The sequence below is a fragment of the Rhinatrema bivittatum genome, chromosome 6 (genome assembly GCF_901001135.1).
Source record: "Rhinatrema bivittatum chromosome 6, aRhiBiv1.1, whole genome shotgun sequence".
NCBI lineage: Eukaryota > Metazoa > Chordata > Amphibia > Gymnophiona > Rhinatrematidae > Rhinatrema > Rhinatrema bivittatum.
In genome coordinates this window covers 357,218,289-357,234,772 of record NC_042620.1, presented here as the reverse complement: position 1 = coordinate 357,234,772, position 16,484 = coordinate 357,218,289, and the positions used below count along the sequence as shown (strand labels likewise).

The 16,484-nt window shown below is 51.5% G+C and overlaps 1 protein-coding gene across 1 annotated transcript in view; it reads left to right on the top strand.

The window, feature by feature from the left end:
• THOC2 (THO complex 2) overlaps window positions 1-16,484 on the top strand; it is a 780,683-nt gene that overhangs the window by 416,453 nt on the left and 347,746 nt on the right. The window contains exons 18-19 of the mRNA XM_029607862.1: window positions 7,321-7,414; window positions 16,255-16,335. Coding sequence (XP_029463722.1) covers window positions 7,321-7,414; window positions 16,255-16,335 — 175 coding nt within the window. The remainder of the gene's footprint in view (window positions 1-7,320; window positions 7,415-16,254; window positions 16,336-16,484) is intronic.

Sequence of the window (16,484 nt, the reverse complement as noted above, 5' to 3'; positions counted from 1 at the left end):
ACCAGCGGCCTCATTCAAAGGGGGTCGGGGCCTGATTGGCATGTACCCCCTGGATCCGGCAATCAAGGAGATGCTGGCGTGCCCTCAGGTGGACGCTTTGGTTAGCGCGGTGGTCAAGCGCACTACCATTCCAGTTGAGGGGGGGGCGGCCCTCAAGGAACCTCACGACCGGCGACTGGACGCCATCCTGAAACAGACATTTGAGGTAGCAGCTCTGTCTTTGAGAATCGCAACCTGCTGCACAGTGGTGACGCGTTCCTGTTTGTCACAGGTCAGGAACAATGCTCCAGCAGCGGACATGGAGTCTGCTCTCTCGTTCCTCACGGATGCTGCATCCGACCTCGTCCGTACAACAGCCAAGGGGATCTCATCTTCTGTGGCTGCCAGGAGGCAGCTCTGGATACGGAATTGGTCAGCCGATGCTCCTTCGAAGACATGCCTCACCAGAATGCCCTTTAGGGGTTCTTTCCTGTTCGGCAGCGACCTTGATAAACTGGTCGGCACATGGGGTGCCTCTCCTATACCTCGACTGCCGGAAGACAGGTTTAAAAGGAACCAGCGCGCCTTTCCAAGGCCTTCCAGAGGCAGAAGCTCCCAACGCTTCATTCCCTATAGGGGTCGCTATCAGGCACCCCGACCTCAGGCCAGGAACCAGTCCTTTCGGCCCAAGCAGCAGAAGAGGGGAGCCAGCTCGGGTTCAGGCCCCGGCCTCGCCTCCCAATGAGATTCAGCCGATCCATCTGGGGGACGGGGCCATAGGGGGCAGGTTAACCCTCTTCTACCCCAGATGGGTCGAGATCACGTCGGACCAGTGGGTCCTCGCCATCATCCGAGAGGGTTACTTTCTGGACTTCCATCATCTACCTCCGGACAGGTTTGTGGAATCTTCGTGTCCGATCCACAAGAAGGCCGCATTGGAAGCTACCTTGGCGATGCTCCTGACCTTGAAAGCCATAATCCCGGTCCCTGCACGGGAAATGAATTCTGGGCATTATTCCATTTATTTCATGGTACCCAAGAAAGAGGGCACTTTCCGGCCCGTATTGGACCTCAAGTCGGTCAATCGATACTTACGGGTCCCGAGGTTTCGCATGGAAACTCTGCGCTCAGTCAAGAACGCAGTACAGCCAGGAGAATTCCTCACGGCCTTGGATTTATCAGAAGCCTACCTGCATATCCCGATTCACCAGGATCATCAGCGCTACCTACGCTTCAAGGTGCTGGGACGCCACTTCCAGTTCCGGGCTTTGCCCTGGCCACATCGCCGCGGACCTTCACCAAGGTGATCGTAGTGGTAGCATAGCAGCGGCGCTCAGACGGGAAGGAATCCTTGTCCATCCCTACCTAGACGATTGGCTGATCAGGGCGAAATCGCGAGAGGAGAGCCATCGGGCAACCAACAGAGTGATCGCCCTCCTGGAAAGCCTGGGATGGGTAGTCAACCTAAACAAGAGTTGCCTACAGCCTTCCCAATCTCTGGAATATCTGGGAGTCCAGTTCGACACCCAGGCAGACACAGTCAGTCTCACCACCAAGAGAAGATTAAAACTTCTGACGCGTCTTCGGTCCTTGATGGGAGCCAGTCGGCCCACAGCTTGGGATTACCTGCAGGTTCTCGGTCTCATGGCATCCACCCTGGAAGTGGTACCCTGGGCAAGGGCCCATATGAGACCTCTACAACTCTCCCTGCTCTCTCGATGGAGCCCCCGCTTCCGGCATTACTCCATGCAGCTACCTCTACCAGCCAGAGTGCAGACTCAGCTACGGTGGTGGTTGCAGTCCAACCACACGAGCAGGGGGTCAAAGATGTCCTCCCCCACGTGGACTCTGCTCACCACAGATGCCAGCCTGAGCGGATGGGGAGCACACTGCGAAGAACTCACCTCCCAAGGACCGTGGAGCAGGGAAGAGTCGGGGTGGAACATCAACCCATAAGAGGCACGGGCAGTCCGGTTAGCCTGCCTGCAATTTGCTCACAGACTGAGGAACAGGGCAGTCAGAGTGATGTCAGACAACGCCACGACGGTGGCATACATCAACTGACAGGGCGGAACCAGAAGCCAACAGGTGTCCCTCGAGAGAGCCCCGCTAATGGCTTGGGCAGAGGTGAATCTTCAGGACATCTCCGCTGTCCACATTGCCGGAAGGGACAACACCACGGCAGACTTCCTCAGCAGAGAAAGCCTAAATCCAGGGGAATGGCAGCTGTCCCCCACAGCTTTCCAGATGATTGTGGATCACTGGGGGATTCCGGACATGGACTTACTAGCGGACAGGTCCAATGCTCAAGTACCAAGATACTTCAGCCGCAAGCGAGATCCGTTCTCTCAAGGGATCGACGCCCTGGTTCAGCCATGGCCCCCAGGGGCCCTGCTATATGCCTTTCCTCCGTGGCCCCTGCTGGGCACCCTTCTCCACAAGATTTGGAAGTACCGGGGCTTAGTTCTTCTAGTGGCACCAGACTGGCCAAGAAGACCCTGGTAAGCGGACATGAGAAGACTACTGGCAGGGGAGCCCCTTCCCCTGCCTCCGCTCCGGGACCTGCTACGTCAAGGTCCCATCCTTCAGGGGATCCGGCTGAATTCTTTCTTACGGTCTGGCCATTGAGAGGGCTAGACTGAAGAAAAGAGGTTACTCGGAGCCAGTGATAGATACACTCCTTCGAGCTCGCAAGTTTTCCACATCCCTCACCTACGTAAGGATCTGGAGAGTGTTTGAAGCCTGGTGCGACTCTCATGGCACCAATCCACATGCGACTACTATCCCTATTGTTTTGGATTTCCTGCAGGATGGACTTCAGAAGGGTCTCTCCCTCAGCTCCATTAAGGTTCAGGTGGCTGCGCTGTCTTGCTATGGTCCCAGGAGGGATGGCAAGACCATTGCCACGCACCCAGATGTTTCTCGCTTCCTGTAAGGAGTCAAGCACATTCGTCCGCCACTGAAGTGGCCAGTACCTTTGTGGAACCTCAACATAGTTTTGGATTTCCTCGCGGGATCCACCTTCAGACCCCTTCGGGGCCTGTCTCTCCGTTCTCTCACATTGAAGATGGTGTTCTTGCTGGCGGTATGTTCAGCACGCCGCATTTCCGAACTACAAGCACTGTCTTGCCGGGATCCCTTTCTCAGGATCACTCCTGAGGCTATCCATCTTCGCACAGTTCCATCCTTCTTGCCTAAGGTAGTCTCACAATTTCACCTCATCCAGACCATATCCTTGCCAACTACGGCAGGCCTGAGGAAATAAGAAGAAGGGCGTTTGCTACGCCATCTCAACATTGGCAGATTGCTGCCCAGATATCTGGAAATGACAGAAACAGTACGAAAGACTTGACCATCTGTTCGTCCTTCACAGCGGGAAGAAACAAGGTGAAGCGGCTTCTCGGCCCACCATCGCCCACTGGATTAAAGAAGTCATCAGAGCGGCCTACGTAGAGGCCGGGAAGTCACCGCCTCTACAAGTCAAGGCCCATTCTACCAGAGCCCAAGCAGCATCTTGGGCGGAATCTAGGATGCTGTCGCCTGCAGAAATATGTAAAGCGGCGACATGGTCCTCCCTCCATACCTTCTCCAGGTTTTACCGTCTGGATGTCCAGGCCAGGGAGGACACAGCATTTGCGAGGGCGGTCTTACACGGTCCTCAGGCAGCCTCCCGCCCAGTCAGGGAGTAAAGCTTTTGTACATCCCACTTGTTCTGAGTCCATCTGGCTACACGACAGGAAATGTGGAGATTACTTACCTGATAATCTCGTTTTCCTTAGTGTAGACAGATGGACTCAGCATCCCGCCCAGCTGCCTGTAGTCATTGGGTTCACCGATTCAAGGTAAGCCTTATCACTTCTTATATGAGTGCGTCCACTCTGCCAGGTGTCGACGCCTTACGGTTGGGAATGCTGGCGGTCTCCAGCTACTATCAATCGGTCAGGGGAATCCTGTTTTCACTATTTCTTTGATCGTCAGTACACATATATCCATAACAGCTTTTGCAAGGAAGATTACTGAAGAGCTTCACTTCCTGTGGGGGTATATGTACCCGTGCTGACGTCAGATCAGTCTCCAACTGCTAGCACGAGCATACTATACCCATTCATTCTGAGTCCATCTGTCTACACTAAGGAAAATGAGATTATCAGGTAAGTAATCTCAACAATTTCTCTTTGACCTGTTTTAGATTGGCTGACTTTAGTTTTTGTAAAAAAAAAATCTGCTAAATTTCTTAGTTAGCAGCAGTTAGTTTATTTAAGTTCCTTATCTGCCTTCCTATTCTGTGTTTTTACTTTCACTAAAAGATTTTAGTTGTATGAGGAACTTCCCATTGCCTTTCTACCTCCAGATTGATATAAGGCATGTATATGCATATATTTCTTTTAGTCTGAAGAGGTAAAATGCTCTATTAAGACTTCTTTGTGAAAGGATACATGAAGGCGAACCGGGCCCGTCCCGTGTTCGCCGAGGGTAACACGGGATCGGGCGGAGGCAGGGCGGGCGGAAGCCGAGGGGGGGGGGGGGAGCAGGGGAAGGGGGGGGGGGAGCGGGAGAGGTAGGAGCAGAGATAGCCAATGGCAGTGCAGCAAATTTTGAAAGGCTGCACTGTCATTGGGCAGGGAAAAAGGAGCGCGGTGCTAGCTGGGGGCAGCCATTAAGGGATCCGGCAGCGAAGCAGGCAGAGGTGTTTGCTTCGTGCCGATACCCTTGGCCAATCCCTTAACATGCGGCGTTCAAGATCCAAACCGGAGGGCAAGCCGACCGCGGTATCGCGTTCCCGCCCCCCGGCCAGATCACGGGCTGGCCGCCTGACGACCGCGCGGGAGGAACCAGCCCCGACGCCAGCAGGTTCGTTCGCCAGCGGGGTAGCCCCTACACCCTCCCTGACCCCTACACGCCCGATCGCTGCTCTCCTCCCCTACCTCTCTGATTCAGGGGAGAGCGGTCCCGAGGCAGCGGCGTGCCCCTCCCCACCCCCACCCTCCCCGGGGCCTACAGCGTGTGCCCCTCCCCCTCATGGGCCTACCACGACCGTTCCCGGCGGCTCTGCTACACCCGCCGGGCCGTCTGGACCCATTTCCTCATTTACCTTCCTGGGACGCCCGCTCATGGACGCCCCCAGTCCCCATGCTGCACGCTTGCAGTCCGTGTCGGCGCTGCGGGTCACTGCCTCACCTATGGATGACCCTCCCCTTCCGCGTGGGCCGCCCCCCCCTTCCCCCCCCCTACGGCCGCGGGGGCCCCCGCGGACCGCCAGCGTGCGTGGTCGCTACACCTCCGGCCCGCATGTTGCCAGGGTCAGGCGCACTAGGAGCCCTCCTGTGCGCAGTTCGGCGCCCCCTAAGAGCTCTGCCTGCAGGAAGCAAGGCCGCTCACAGACCCGTGCTGCCAAGCCCCGCCCGCCCCGCGCCGGTCAGGATCCCCCCCGGCCCCCAGGCACCTCGGCGCCCGGTCCCCTTTACCCCCTGCCCTCTCCTGTCGCCCATTGTGCGCCACACGAGGCAGATGTGGTCTCTGCCTTCCTGGAGCGCATGGCGCAGGCGGGCTACGCTTTCCTCCCTGTGGCTGCTGAGGCCCAGGCATTACCTAACCTGGGCTTGGGCGCCTGGCAGTCCGGGCCGGCCCCCCCCCCCTTCGGGCGGTCAGGTTTTTACATCTGGAGCGCGTGTCTCCGGTCCACACTCCGCGCGTGCCAGAATTTCCTCCTGCGGGAAGGGCCAGGATGCTGCCAGTCGCCCGCCTGGCAGGCCCGGCGCCCTGGATCCGGGCGCCTCCCTTCTCCCGCCACCAGACGATGGAAACCCGAGCCATATTTGAGTGTGTATTAGTGGTAAGGGGGAAGGGCACGTTGCTGGGGGGGTAATGCTCGTGCAGTTTGGGGCTGCTGCACGAGAAGGCCTAAAGAGCAAGAAGGGGCCGATGCTCAGGCCGCCAGCTTACCCTCGCCGATGGCGTGGCGGGGTAAGGACAAGGGGGAGGGACTCCGAGCTGCTTACCATTGGGCCGCGATGGTAAGTGAAGAATGGCATGCGGCAGGTGGTGGAGGTGGAGGGAGTTAAGTTTGGAATATTGTTAACTGTGGCTCGGGTTAGATTTAATAAACTGCGGCCTTATTTGTTATTCCATACAGTTGTCATGTCTAATTTGTGGAGGGTAAGGGGAGCAAAGGCTGAGTGCCTGCCTGTCGACAGGTCACGAGTACCTGTGTTAATCATCAGGACGTAGCAACGGTTTGCTTGACTTTGATGCAGAGGTATACTACAACATAAAATGGTGGAAATGTACCGCAGGATTTACATTCCTTACCTGTGATTGAAGGATAGTGGCCATCATGTTAGTTTACTGAAATATCAGAGAAATAAAGGTCAAAGCATGGACATTTCAAGGGAATACAATTTCAGAAATCTAGCCTACTTAGCTTTATTTCTTCATTCTTTATCTATAAAAGGCATATGTAGTGAAGTGCAGTCCTCACTAGGAGTACATATTTGAAAGCTATGCACATATGCTCCTGGTTACTCATTTAGGGGTCTATTTTAAAACCCGTGCATGCGGTACCCGGTGCGCGCATATGGGCGCACCAATTTTATATCAGCACGCGCAGATGCCCCACTTGCTTTTGCAGAGGGGTGTGTGTGTGTGTGTGTGTTTGTGTTTCAATTATGTGCGGCTACGCAATTGGTGTTTTCCCCAGTACCCTACCCCCCTACCTAACCTTCCTCCCTTTTCTCCTCTCCAACCCGATCCCTAAATCTACCCTAGCTATCCCCCCCCCCTTTTTTTTGTTTTATAACTTCTACTCGGAGGAGGAAGTAAGTTGCTTGCGCTGTCCTGACATGCACCTCGCCCCGGCCCGCCCCTTTTGTGAACCCTGGCAGTTCTGCACGTATCGGTAGATACGCGCGTGGCCGGGCCGTTTTAAAAATGCACTCGGCCTGGCCATGTGTGTATCTAACGACTTTTAGGCATGCAGGGTTTTGGAAATTTGGGTGTTAGGTTACTGCTAATTTTGGCATCACCTGCTGATTTTCTTGTTTGCATGAATGCTGTGGCTATCAAGAGTGGTTAGGCCTGGGTCAGTTTTTCCTTATGCTGTTCAAACTATACTTGGGCCTGCTTGGAGGATCTTCAGCTCTTTCTTCAGCAGATTTACACTTGTGTCACACTTTGCATGTCTCCAAATCCCACTGCAACTCCTTTTTCCAAACACCTTTGTAATTACACTTCAGGAAAACTTGAATTGCTTTCTCTGCCTTTTATGTGCGAATGAAAAATGTGTGAGATGCTTTGAAGATTTTATTGTTGTAAACATGTCATCTGTTTCAATTTTGTGTTCAGATTTTGTCACAGATACAAAAGTATGACAACTTAATAACACCAGTTGTGGATTCCTTGAAATACCTCACTTCACTGAACTATGATATTTTGGCTTGTATCCTTTATCAAATGATTAAAAATATGTAAGGCTATGTGTCTAGTATCTTAATTTCTAAATCAACTTAGAGACTTTCGTTGTTGTTTTATTTCACTGTGTGTAAGGAGCAGAGCTGTTTTTGCATTATATAATTAATTGCTTTTGAACTTTGATAGTCCATATACTTTGTGAAATAATTTCTGTTTTCATAATACAAAAGTAATAGTAAAACTTGCTTGCTAATAATATTTGCTTAAGATTCTCCCATTCCTCCGCTTCGGGGCAGTTCTGCTTTCCTGTCGTGTAGCCAGATGGACTCAGAACAAATGGGTATAGTATGCTCGTGCTAGCAGTTGGAGACGGATCTGACGTCAGCACGGGTGTACATATACCCCCACAGGAAGTGAAGCTCTTCAGTAATTTCCGACTCCAAAGCAGTTTGGTGTGCCTGCATGCTCACTGAGCGTGTTTCCAATCTACTTCTACTTTTCTACTTATCTTACTAAAATCTTTATTGGAACATCGAGCCCCGCGCTCCTGCGGTGATACCACTGGTCCCTCCCCCAGTTGAGCTTCCTGGGGTGAGTTCCGTGCTCCCTCGGTGTTTAGGCCTCGGGCCGGTGGCCGAATCGCAGCAGGGCCAAGCCTGCGGGCTAGGAGGCGCCTCGGTCCCGGCGTGGACCTGGGAGGCAGCGGGTGCATTCCTCAAGCGCGGTGGTGATGGTACTTCCCCTCTCCCCCGCAGCCGGAGACCGCCCGGGTTCTAGCCGGGAAGCGCCGAGGATCAGGTAAGGCGCACAACTATTACTTTTGGTCTCCGAAGTCGAGGATCGGCAGCGTTGCCTGTATACGGCACGCCGCAGTGGTCGCCATTTTGTTGGCCCGGTTCAGGTATTGAGCGTATATTGCTGACTGCATATTATTGAGCGCATATTCTGTTTGGCTTATATTGCTGACTGCATATTATTGAGCGCCTATTCTGTTTAGCATATATAGCTGCCGCTTAGTATTGTGCGCATATTGTATTAAGCATATATAGCTGCCGCTTACAATTGAGCGCATTTTGTATTAAGCGTATATAGCTGCCGCTTAGTATTGAGCGCATATTGTATTAAGCGTATATAGCTGCCGCTTTGTATTGAGCGCATATTACTTTAAGCGCAATGGACCAATCGAATGCCCCAGTGTCCCAGGCGGCGGCGCCTACTGAATCCGGCGTGCAAGCTCACGGCCTCTACTCAGCATACCAGCTCAGAGCCACGCACAGCGAGGAGCCAGACTCCCTTTGTGCCCAATGTGAGGAGGCAGTGGGAGCCTCGGGCCAGGACCAGTCTCAACCAAGGTTTGTGGATAGTTCTCCAGGGGCCACCCCGGATCTCGCAGGCAGTCTCGAACAGCCGGGAATCCCGGGGGATCTGGTACCTAGGCGACTTGAGACCACCTCCATTTCATGGGTGGATCTCTTTCAGGGGATCCATGCCTTTGTACAGATGCAATCCGCTTCCCGTTCAAGCCCTGCTGTTACAGGGGCTGCTGCTTCTGCTGCTGCTCCAGTGGACCCTGCCCCTGGACCTTCACGCCCTTATCGGGCACTGCCTCTGGGCAGTCCGGTTCAGGTGGACCCTGATGTCTCGGAGACCAACTCAGAACCCTCCGAGGAGGGGGAACTTCCCTCAGGAATGGAGCCATATCGAACCATGAGGCGGTTCTTTCCCAAGGAAGATCTCTCCGACCTAATATCTCAGTGCCTGGCGGAGTTGGATATTTCGGGGCCCAGCTCTGCGGTGCCACCTGCACAGAACCCTCTGCTGGAAGGTCTTCGTCCTTCAGCCCGCCATTTTCCCTTCTTGCAAGCTGCACAGCAACTGATAGATCTGGAATGGGCTGCACCTGCGGCTTCTTTCAAAGGGGGCGGGGCCTGATAGGCATGTACCCCCTGGATCCGGCTATCAAGGAGATGCTGGCGTGCCCTCAGGTGGAAGCCTTAGTTAGCGCTGTGGTCAAGCACACTACCGTCCCAGTTGAAGGGGGGGCGGCCCTCAGGGAGGCTCATGACAGGCGACTGGATGCCATCCTGAAACAGATATTTGAGATGGCAGCTCTGTCTTTGCGAATCGCAACTTGCTGCACAGTGGTGACGCGCTCCTGTTTGTCACAGGTTAAGAACAATGCTCCGGCAGCAGATATGGAGTCCTCTCTCTCGTTCCTCAAGGATGCCGCATCCGACCTAGTCCGTACAACAGCTAAGGGGATCTCATCTTCTGTGGCTGCCAGGAGGCAGCTCTGGATACGGAATTGGTCTGCTGATGCTCCTTCGAAGACACGCCTCACCAGAATGCCCTTTAAGGGGTCCTTCCTGTTCGGCAGCGACCTTGATAAACTGGCCAGCACATGGGGTGCTTCTCCCATACCTCGACTGCCAGAAGACAGGTTCAAAAGGAACCAGCGCGCCTTTCCAAGGCCCTCCAGAGGCAGAGGTTCTCCACGCTTCAATCCCTATAGGGGTCGCTACCAGGCACCTCGTCCTCAGGCCAGGAACCAGTCCTTTCGGCCCAAGCAGCAGAAGAGAGGAGCCGGCTCGGGCTCAGGTCCTGGCCGCGCCTCCCAATGGGATTCAGCCGATCCATCTGGGGGACGGGGCCATAGGGGGCAGGTTAACCCTCTTCTACTCCAGATGGGTCGAGATTACGTCCGACCAGTGGGTCCTCGCCATCATCCGAGAGGGTTATTTTCTGGACTTCCATCATATCCCTCTGGACAGGTTTGTGGAATCCTCGTGTCCGGTCCACAAGAAGGCAGCATTGGCAGCTACCCTGGCGAGGCTTCTGTCCCTGAAAGCCATAGTCCCGGTACCTGCACGGGAAATGAATTCTGGGCATTATTCCATTTATTTCATGGTACCCAAGAAAGGGGGCACCTTTCGGCCCGTCCTGGACCTCAAGTCCGTCAACCAATACTTAAGGGTCCCGAGGTTTCGCATGGAAACTCTGCGCTCAGTCAAGAACGCAGTACAGCCAGGAGAATTTCTCACGGCCTTAGATCTATCAGAAGCCTACTTGCATATCCTGATTCATCAGGATCATCAGCGCTACCTACGCTTAAAGGTGCTGGGACGCCACTTCCAGTTTCGGGCTTTGCCCTTCGGGCTGGCCACATCGCCGCGGACCTTCACCAAGGTGATTGTAGTGGTAGCAGCGGCACTCAGACGGGAAGGAATCCTTGTCCATCCCTACCTAGACGATTGGCTGATCAGGGCGAAATCGCGAGGGGAGAGCCATCGGGCAACCAACAGAGTGATCGCCCTTCTGGAAAGCCTGGGATGGGTCGTCAACCTCGGCAAGAGTTGCCTACAGCCTTCCCAATCTTTGGAATATCTGGGAGTCCAGTTCGACACCCAGGCAGACACAGTCAGTCTCACCACCAAGAGAAGGTTAAAACTTCAGACGCGTCTCCGGTCCTTGATGGGTGCCAGTCGACCCACAGCTTGGGATTACCTGCAGGTTCTCGGTCTCATGGCATCCACCCTGGAAGTGGTACCCTGGGCGAGGGCCCAGATGAGACCTCTACAACACTCCCTACTCTCTCGATGGAGCCCCCGCTTCCGACATTACTCTATGCATCTGCCTCTACCAGCCAGAGTGCGGACTCAGCTACGGTGGTGGTTGCAGTCCAACCACACGAGCAGGGGGTCCAAGATGTCCTTCCCCCACGTGGACTCTGCTCACCACAGATGCCAGCCTGAGCGGATGGGGAGCACACTGCGAAGAACTCACAGCCCAGGGGCGGTGGAACAGAGAAGAGTTGGGGTGGAACATCATCCGACTAGAGGCATGGGCAGTCCGGTTAGCCTGCTTGAAATTTGTTCACAGACTGAGGAACAGAGCTGTCAGAGTGATGTCAGACAACGCCACCACGGTGGCATACATCAACCGACAGGGCGGAACCAGAAGCCAACAGGTGTCCCTCGAGATAGCCCTGCTGATGGCTTGGGCAGAGGCGAATCTTCAGGACATCTCCGCCATACATATTGCCGGAAGGGACAACACCACGGCAGACTTCCTCAGCAGAGAAAGCCTGAATCCGGGAGAGTGGCAGCTGTCCCCCAAAGCCTTCCAAATGATTGTGGATCACTGGGGGATTCCAGACATGGACCTACTAGCGGACAGGTCCAATGCTCAAGTACCCAGATACTTCAGCCGCAAGCGAGATCCGTTCTCTCAAGGGATCGACGCTCTGGTGCAGCCATGGCCTCCAGGGGCCCTGCTATACGCCTTGCCTCCGTGGCCCCTGCTGGGCACACTTATTCAAAGATTCAGAAATACCGGGGCCTAGTTCTTCTAGTGGCACCAGACTGGCCAAGAAGACCCTGGTACGCGGACATGAGAAGACTACTGGCAGGGGAGCCCCTTCCCCTGCCTCCGTTCAGGGACCTGCTACATCAAGGTCCCATCCTTCACGAGGATCCAGCTCAATTCTCTTACGGTCTGACCATTGAGAGGGCTAGACTGAAGAAGAGAGGTTACTCGGAGCCGGTGATAGACACACTCCTACGAGCCCGCAAGTTCTCCACCTCCCTCACCTACGTCAGGATTTGGAGAGTGTTTGAGGCCTGTTGCGACGCCCAAGGCACCAACCCCCATGCAACTACCATCCCTATGGTGCTGGATTTCCTGCAGGATGGGCTTCAGAAGGGTCTCTCCCTCAGCTCCATCAAGGTTCAGGTGGGTGCGCTGTCTTGCTATGGTCCCAGGAGGGATGGCAAGTCCATTGCCATGCATCCAGATGTTTCTCGCTTCCTGAAAGGAGTCAAGCACGTTCGTCTGCCACTGAAGTGGCCAGGGCCTTTGTGGAACCTCAATTTAGTTTTGGATTTCCTCGCGGGATCCACTTTCCGACCCCTTCGGGGCCTGTCTCTCTGTTCTCTCACTTTGAAGATGGTGTTCTTGCTGGCTGTATGTTCAGCACGTCGCATAAGAACATAAGAAAATGCCATACTGGGTCAGACCAAGGGTCCATCAAGCCCAGCATCCTGTTTCCAACAGTGGCCAATCCAGGCCATAAGAACCTGGCAAGTACCCAAAAACTAAGTCTATTCCATGTAACCATTGCTAATGGCAGTGGCTATTCTCTAAGTGAACCTAATAGCAGGTAATGGACTTCTCCTCCAAGAACTTATCCAATCCTTTTTTAAACACAGCTATACTACCTGCACGAACCACATTCTCTGGCAACAAATTCCAGAGTTTAATTGTGCGTTGAGTAAAAAAGAACTTTCTCCGATTAGTTTTAAATGTGCCCCATGCTAACTTCATGGAGTGTCCCCTAGTCCTTCTACTATCTGAAAGAGTAAATAACCGATTCACATCTACCCGTTCTAGACCTCTCATGATTTTAAACACCTCTATCATATCCCCCCTCAGTCGTCTCTTCTCCAAGCTGAAAAGTCCTAATCTCTTTAGTCTTTCCTCATAGGGGAGTTGTTCCATTCCCCTTATCATTTTGGTAGCCCTTCTCTGTACCTTCTCCATCACAATTATATCTTTTTTGAGATGCGGCGACCAGAATTGTACACAGTATTCAAGGTGCGGTCTCACCATGGAGCGATACAGAGGCATTATGACATTTTCCGTTTTATTCATCATTCCTTTTCTAATAATTCCCAACATTCTGTTTGCTTTTTTGACTGCCGCAGCACACTGAACCGACGATTTCAATGTGTTATCCACTATGACACCTAGATCTCTTTCTTGGGTTGTAGCACCTAATATGGAACCCAACATCGTGTAATTATAGCATGGGTTATTTTTCCCTATATGCATCACCTTGCACTTTTCCACATTAAATTTCATCTGCCATTTGGATGCCCAATTTTCCAGTCTCACAAGGTCTTCCTGCAATTTATCACAATCTGCTTGTGATTTAACTACTCTGCACAATTTTGTGTCATCTGCAAATTTGATTATCTCACTCGTCGTATTTCTTTCCAGATCATTTATAAATATATTGAACAGTAAGGGTCCCAATACAGATCCCTGAGGCACTCCACTGTCCACTCCCTTCCACTGAGAAAATTGCCCATTTAATCCTACTCTCTGTTTCCTGTCTTTTAGCCAGTTTGCAATCCACGAAAGGACATCGCCACCTATCCCATGACTTTTTACTTTTCCTAGAAGCCTCTCATGAGGAACTTTGTCAAACGCCTTCTGAAAATCCAAGTATACTATATCTACCGGTTCACCTTTATCCACATGTTTATTAACTCCTTCAAAAAAGTGAAGCAGATTTGTGAGGCAAGACTTGCCCTGGGTAAAGCCATGCTGACTTTGTTCCATTAAACCATGTCTTTCTATATGTTCTGTGATTTTGATGTTTAGAACACTTTCCACTATTTTTCCTGGCACTGAAGTCAGGCTAACCGGTCTGTAGTTTCCCGGATCGCCCCTGGAGCCCTTTTTAAATATTGGGGTTACATTTGCTATCCTCCAGTCTTCAGGTACAATGGATGATTTTAATGATAAGTTACAAATTTTTACTAATAGGTCTGAAATTTCATTTTTTAGTTCCTTCAGAACTCTGGGGTGTATACCATCCGGTCCAGGTGATTTACTACTCTTCAGTTTGTCAATCAGGCCTACCACATCTTCTAGGTTCACCGTGATTTGATTCAGTCCATCTGAATCATTACCCATGAAAACCTTCTCCATTACGGGTACCTCCCCAACATCCTCTTCAGTAAACACCGAAGCAAAGAAATCATTTAATCTTTCCGCGATGGCCTTATCTTCTCTAAGTGCCCCTTTAACCCCTCGATCATCTAACGGTCCAACTGACTCCCTCACAGGCTTTCTGCTTCGGATATATTTAAAAAAGTTTTTACTGTGAGTTTTTGCCTCTACAGCCAACTTCTTTTCAAATTCTCTCTTAGCCTGTCTTATCAATGTCTTACATTTAACTTGCCAATGTTTATGCTTTATCCTATTTTCTTCTGTTGGATCCTTCTTCCAATTTTTGAATGAAGATCTTTTGGCTAAAATAGCTTCTTTCACCTCCCCTTTTAACCATGCATTTCCTGTCTTGCCGGGATCCCTTTCTCAGACTCACTCCTGAGGCTATCCATCTTCGCACTGTTCCATCCTTCTTGCCTAAGGTAGTCTCACAATTTCACCTCAACCAGATCATAACCTTGCCAACTACGGCAGGCCTGAAGAAATCAGAAGAAGGGCGTTTGCTACGCCATCTCGACATTGGCAGGTTGCTGCCAAGATATCTGGAAATGACAGAAACAGTTCGAAAGACTGACCATCTGTTCATCCTTAACAGCGGGAAGAAACAAGGAGAAGCGGCCTCTCGGCCCACCATCGCCCGCTGGATTAAAGAAGTCATCAGAGCGGCCTACGTGGAGGCTGGGAAGTCACTGCCTCTACAAGTCAAGGCTCATTCTACCAGAGCCCAAGCAGCATCTTGGGCAGAATCTAGGATGCTGTCGCCTGCAGAAATATGTAAAGCGGCGACGTGGTCCTCCCTCCACACCTTCTCCAGGTTCTACGTCTGGATGTCCAGGCCAGGGAGGACACAGCATTCGCAAGGGCAGTTTTACACGGTCCTCAGGCAGCCTCCCGCCCAGTCCGGGAGTAAAGCTTTTGTACAGCCCATTTGTTCTGAGTCCATCTGGCTACACGACAGGAAATGTTGAGATTACTTACCTGATAATCTCGTTTTCCTTAGTGTAGACAGATGGACTCAGCATCCCACCTAGCTGCCTGTCTACATTGCTTTCACCGATTCAAGGTAAGCCTTATCACTTCTTCCATGAGTGCGTCCACTCTACCAGGTGTCGACGCCTTCCGGTTGGGAATGCTGGCGGTCTCCAGCTCCTATCAATCGGTCAGGGGAATCCTGTTTTCACTATTTCATTGAGCGTCAGTACACATATATCCATAACAGCTTTTGCAAGGAAGATTACTGAAGAGCTTCACTTCCTGTGGGGGTATATGTACACCCGTGCTGACGTCAGATCAGTCTCCAACTGCTAGCACGAGCATACTATACCCATTTGTTCTGAGTCTATCTGTCTACACTAAGGAAAACGAGATTATCAGGTAAGTAATCTCAACATTATAAACTCAATGCTAATGAAATCATGATTTCTTTCTCAACATTTATTTTTATGACATGGCAGTTTTCTCCAGCTCCCTTGTCCTTCCAGCTCATTCAGAACCAGACTTGAGATCTGATGCTATGAATTTTCATTCCCAACTATCTATGGATTTTTTCTTTATTTTGTATCCTTCCCTTCCCATCCCCTCCACAACATAACTAATCTGGTCATTGCATTGTAGTGATAGTCCGTAGCCAGGGTCCATGTACCCGGATTCCTTCAGGTACATGGTACTGAATCCTGCAGTCATGGGTCCAGAATCCAACCACTAAGTGTCATCCTTAAGCAATGACTATAACTACCTCCCCTCAGAGGCTGTGAACCCTTCATCCCCAGCCAACTCAGGGATTGGAAGACGCGACGTGAGGAATTGAGGACGATCTATATGGTAGTGTAGAGTACTAGTCATTTGAGCCACCAAACTGGTCCATTTGTTTTTTGTACATTCAAACAAACAGTCCATGTCTTTATTTAAAGGGACTTCAGGCCTTGTTTTGCACTGTCGCTGTTCAAAATTTTAATATGATTTTAGAAGTACAGAAGGCATAATTAGTAATATATTTAGAGTAATTGCGAGTTCTTTGAGTAACATTACAGTATCCGGTGGATGGAACAATTTATCCAAAAATTCTCTGTTGCTATAGTCTTTCTAATAATTTGTTTGAGACCAAGATTTTCTTTAACTTTGGGGTGGAAAAAGATTGCATCATTGAAGCCCTTGCTAATCCAGAGAAGGAGAAAATGAAACATGAGAATACGACCATCTCTAGCTGGTTGCAGAGTTAGTATTTTCTGTTTTATGTTTCATAGCTTAAAATACTAATTTACTCATCTCTAAGAGCCTAATTTACTAAGGCTTTTTTCCCATTCTATCTCTATGGGACTATGTCTTAGTAAATCCAGCCCCAAGATGGTAACTTTCATAGCAGC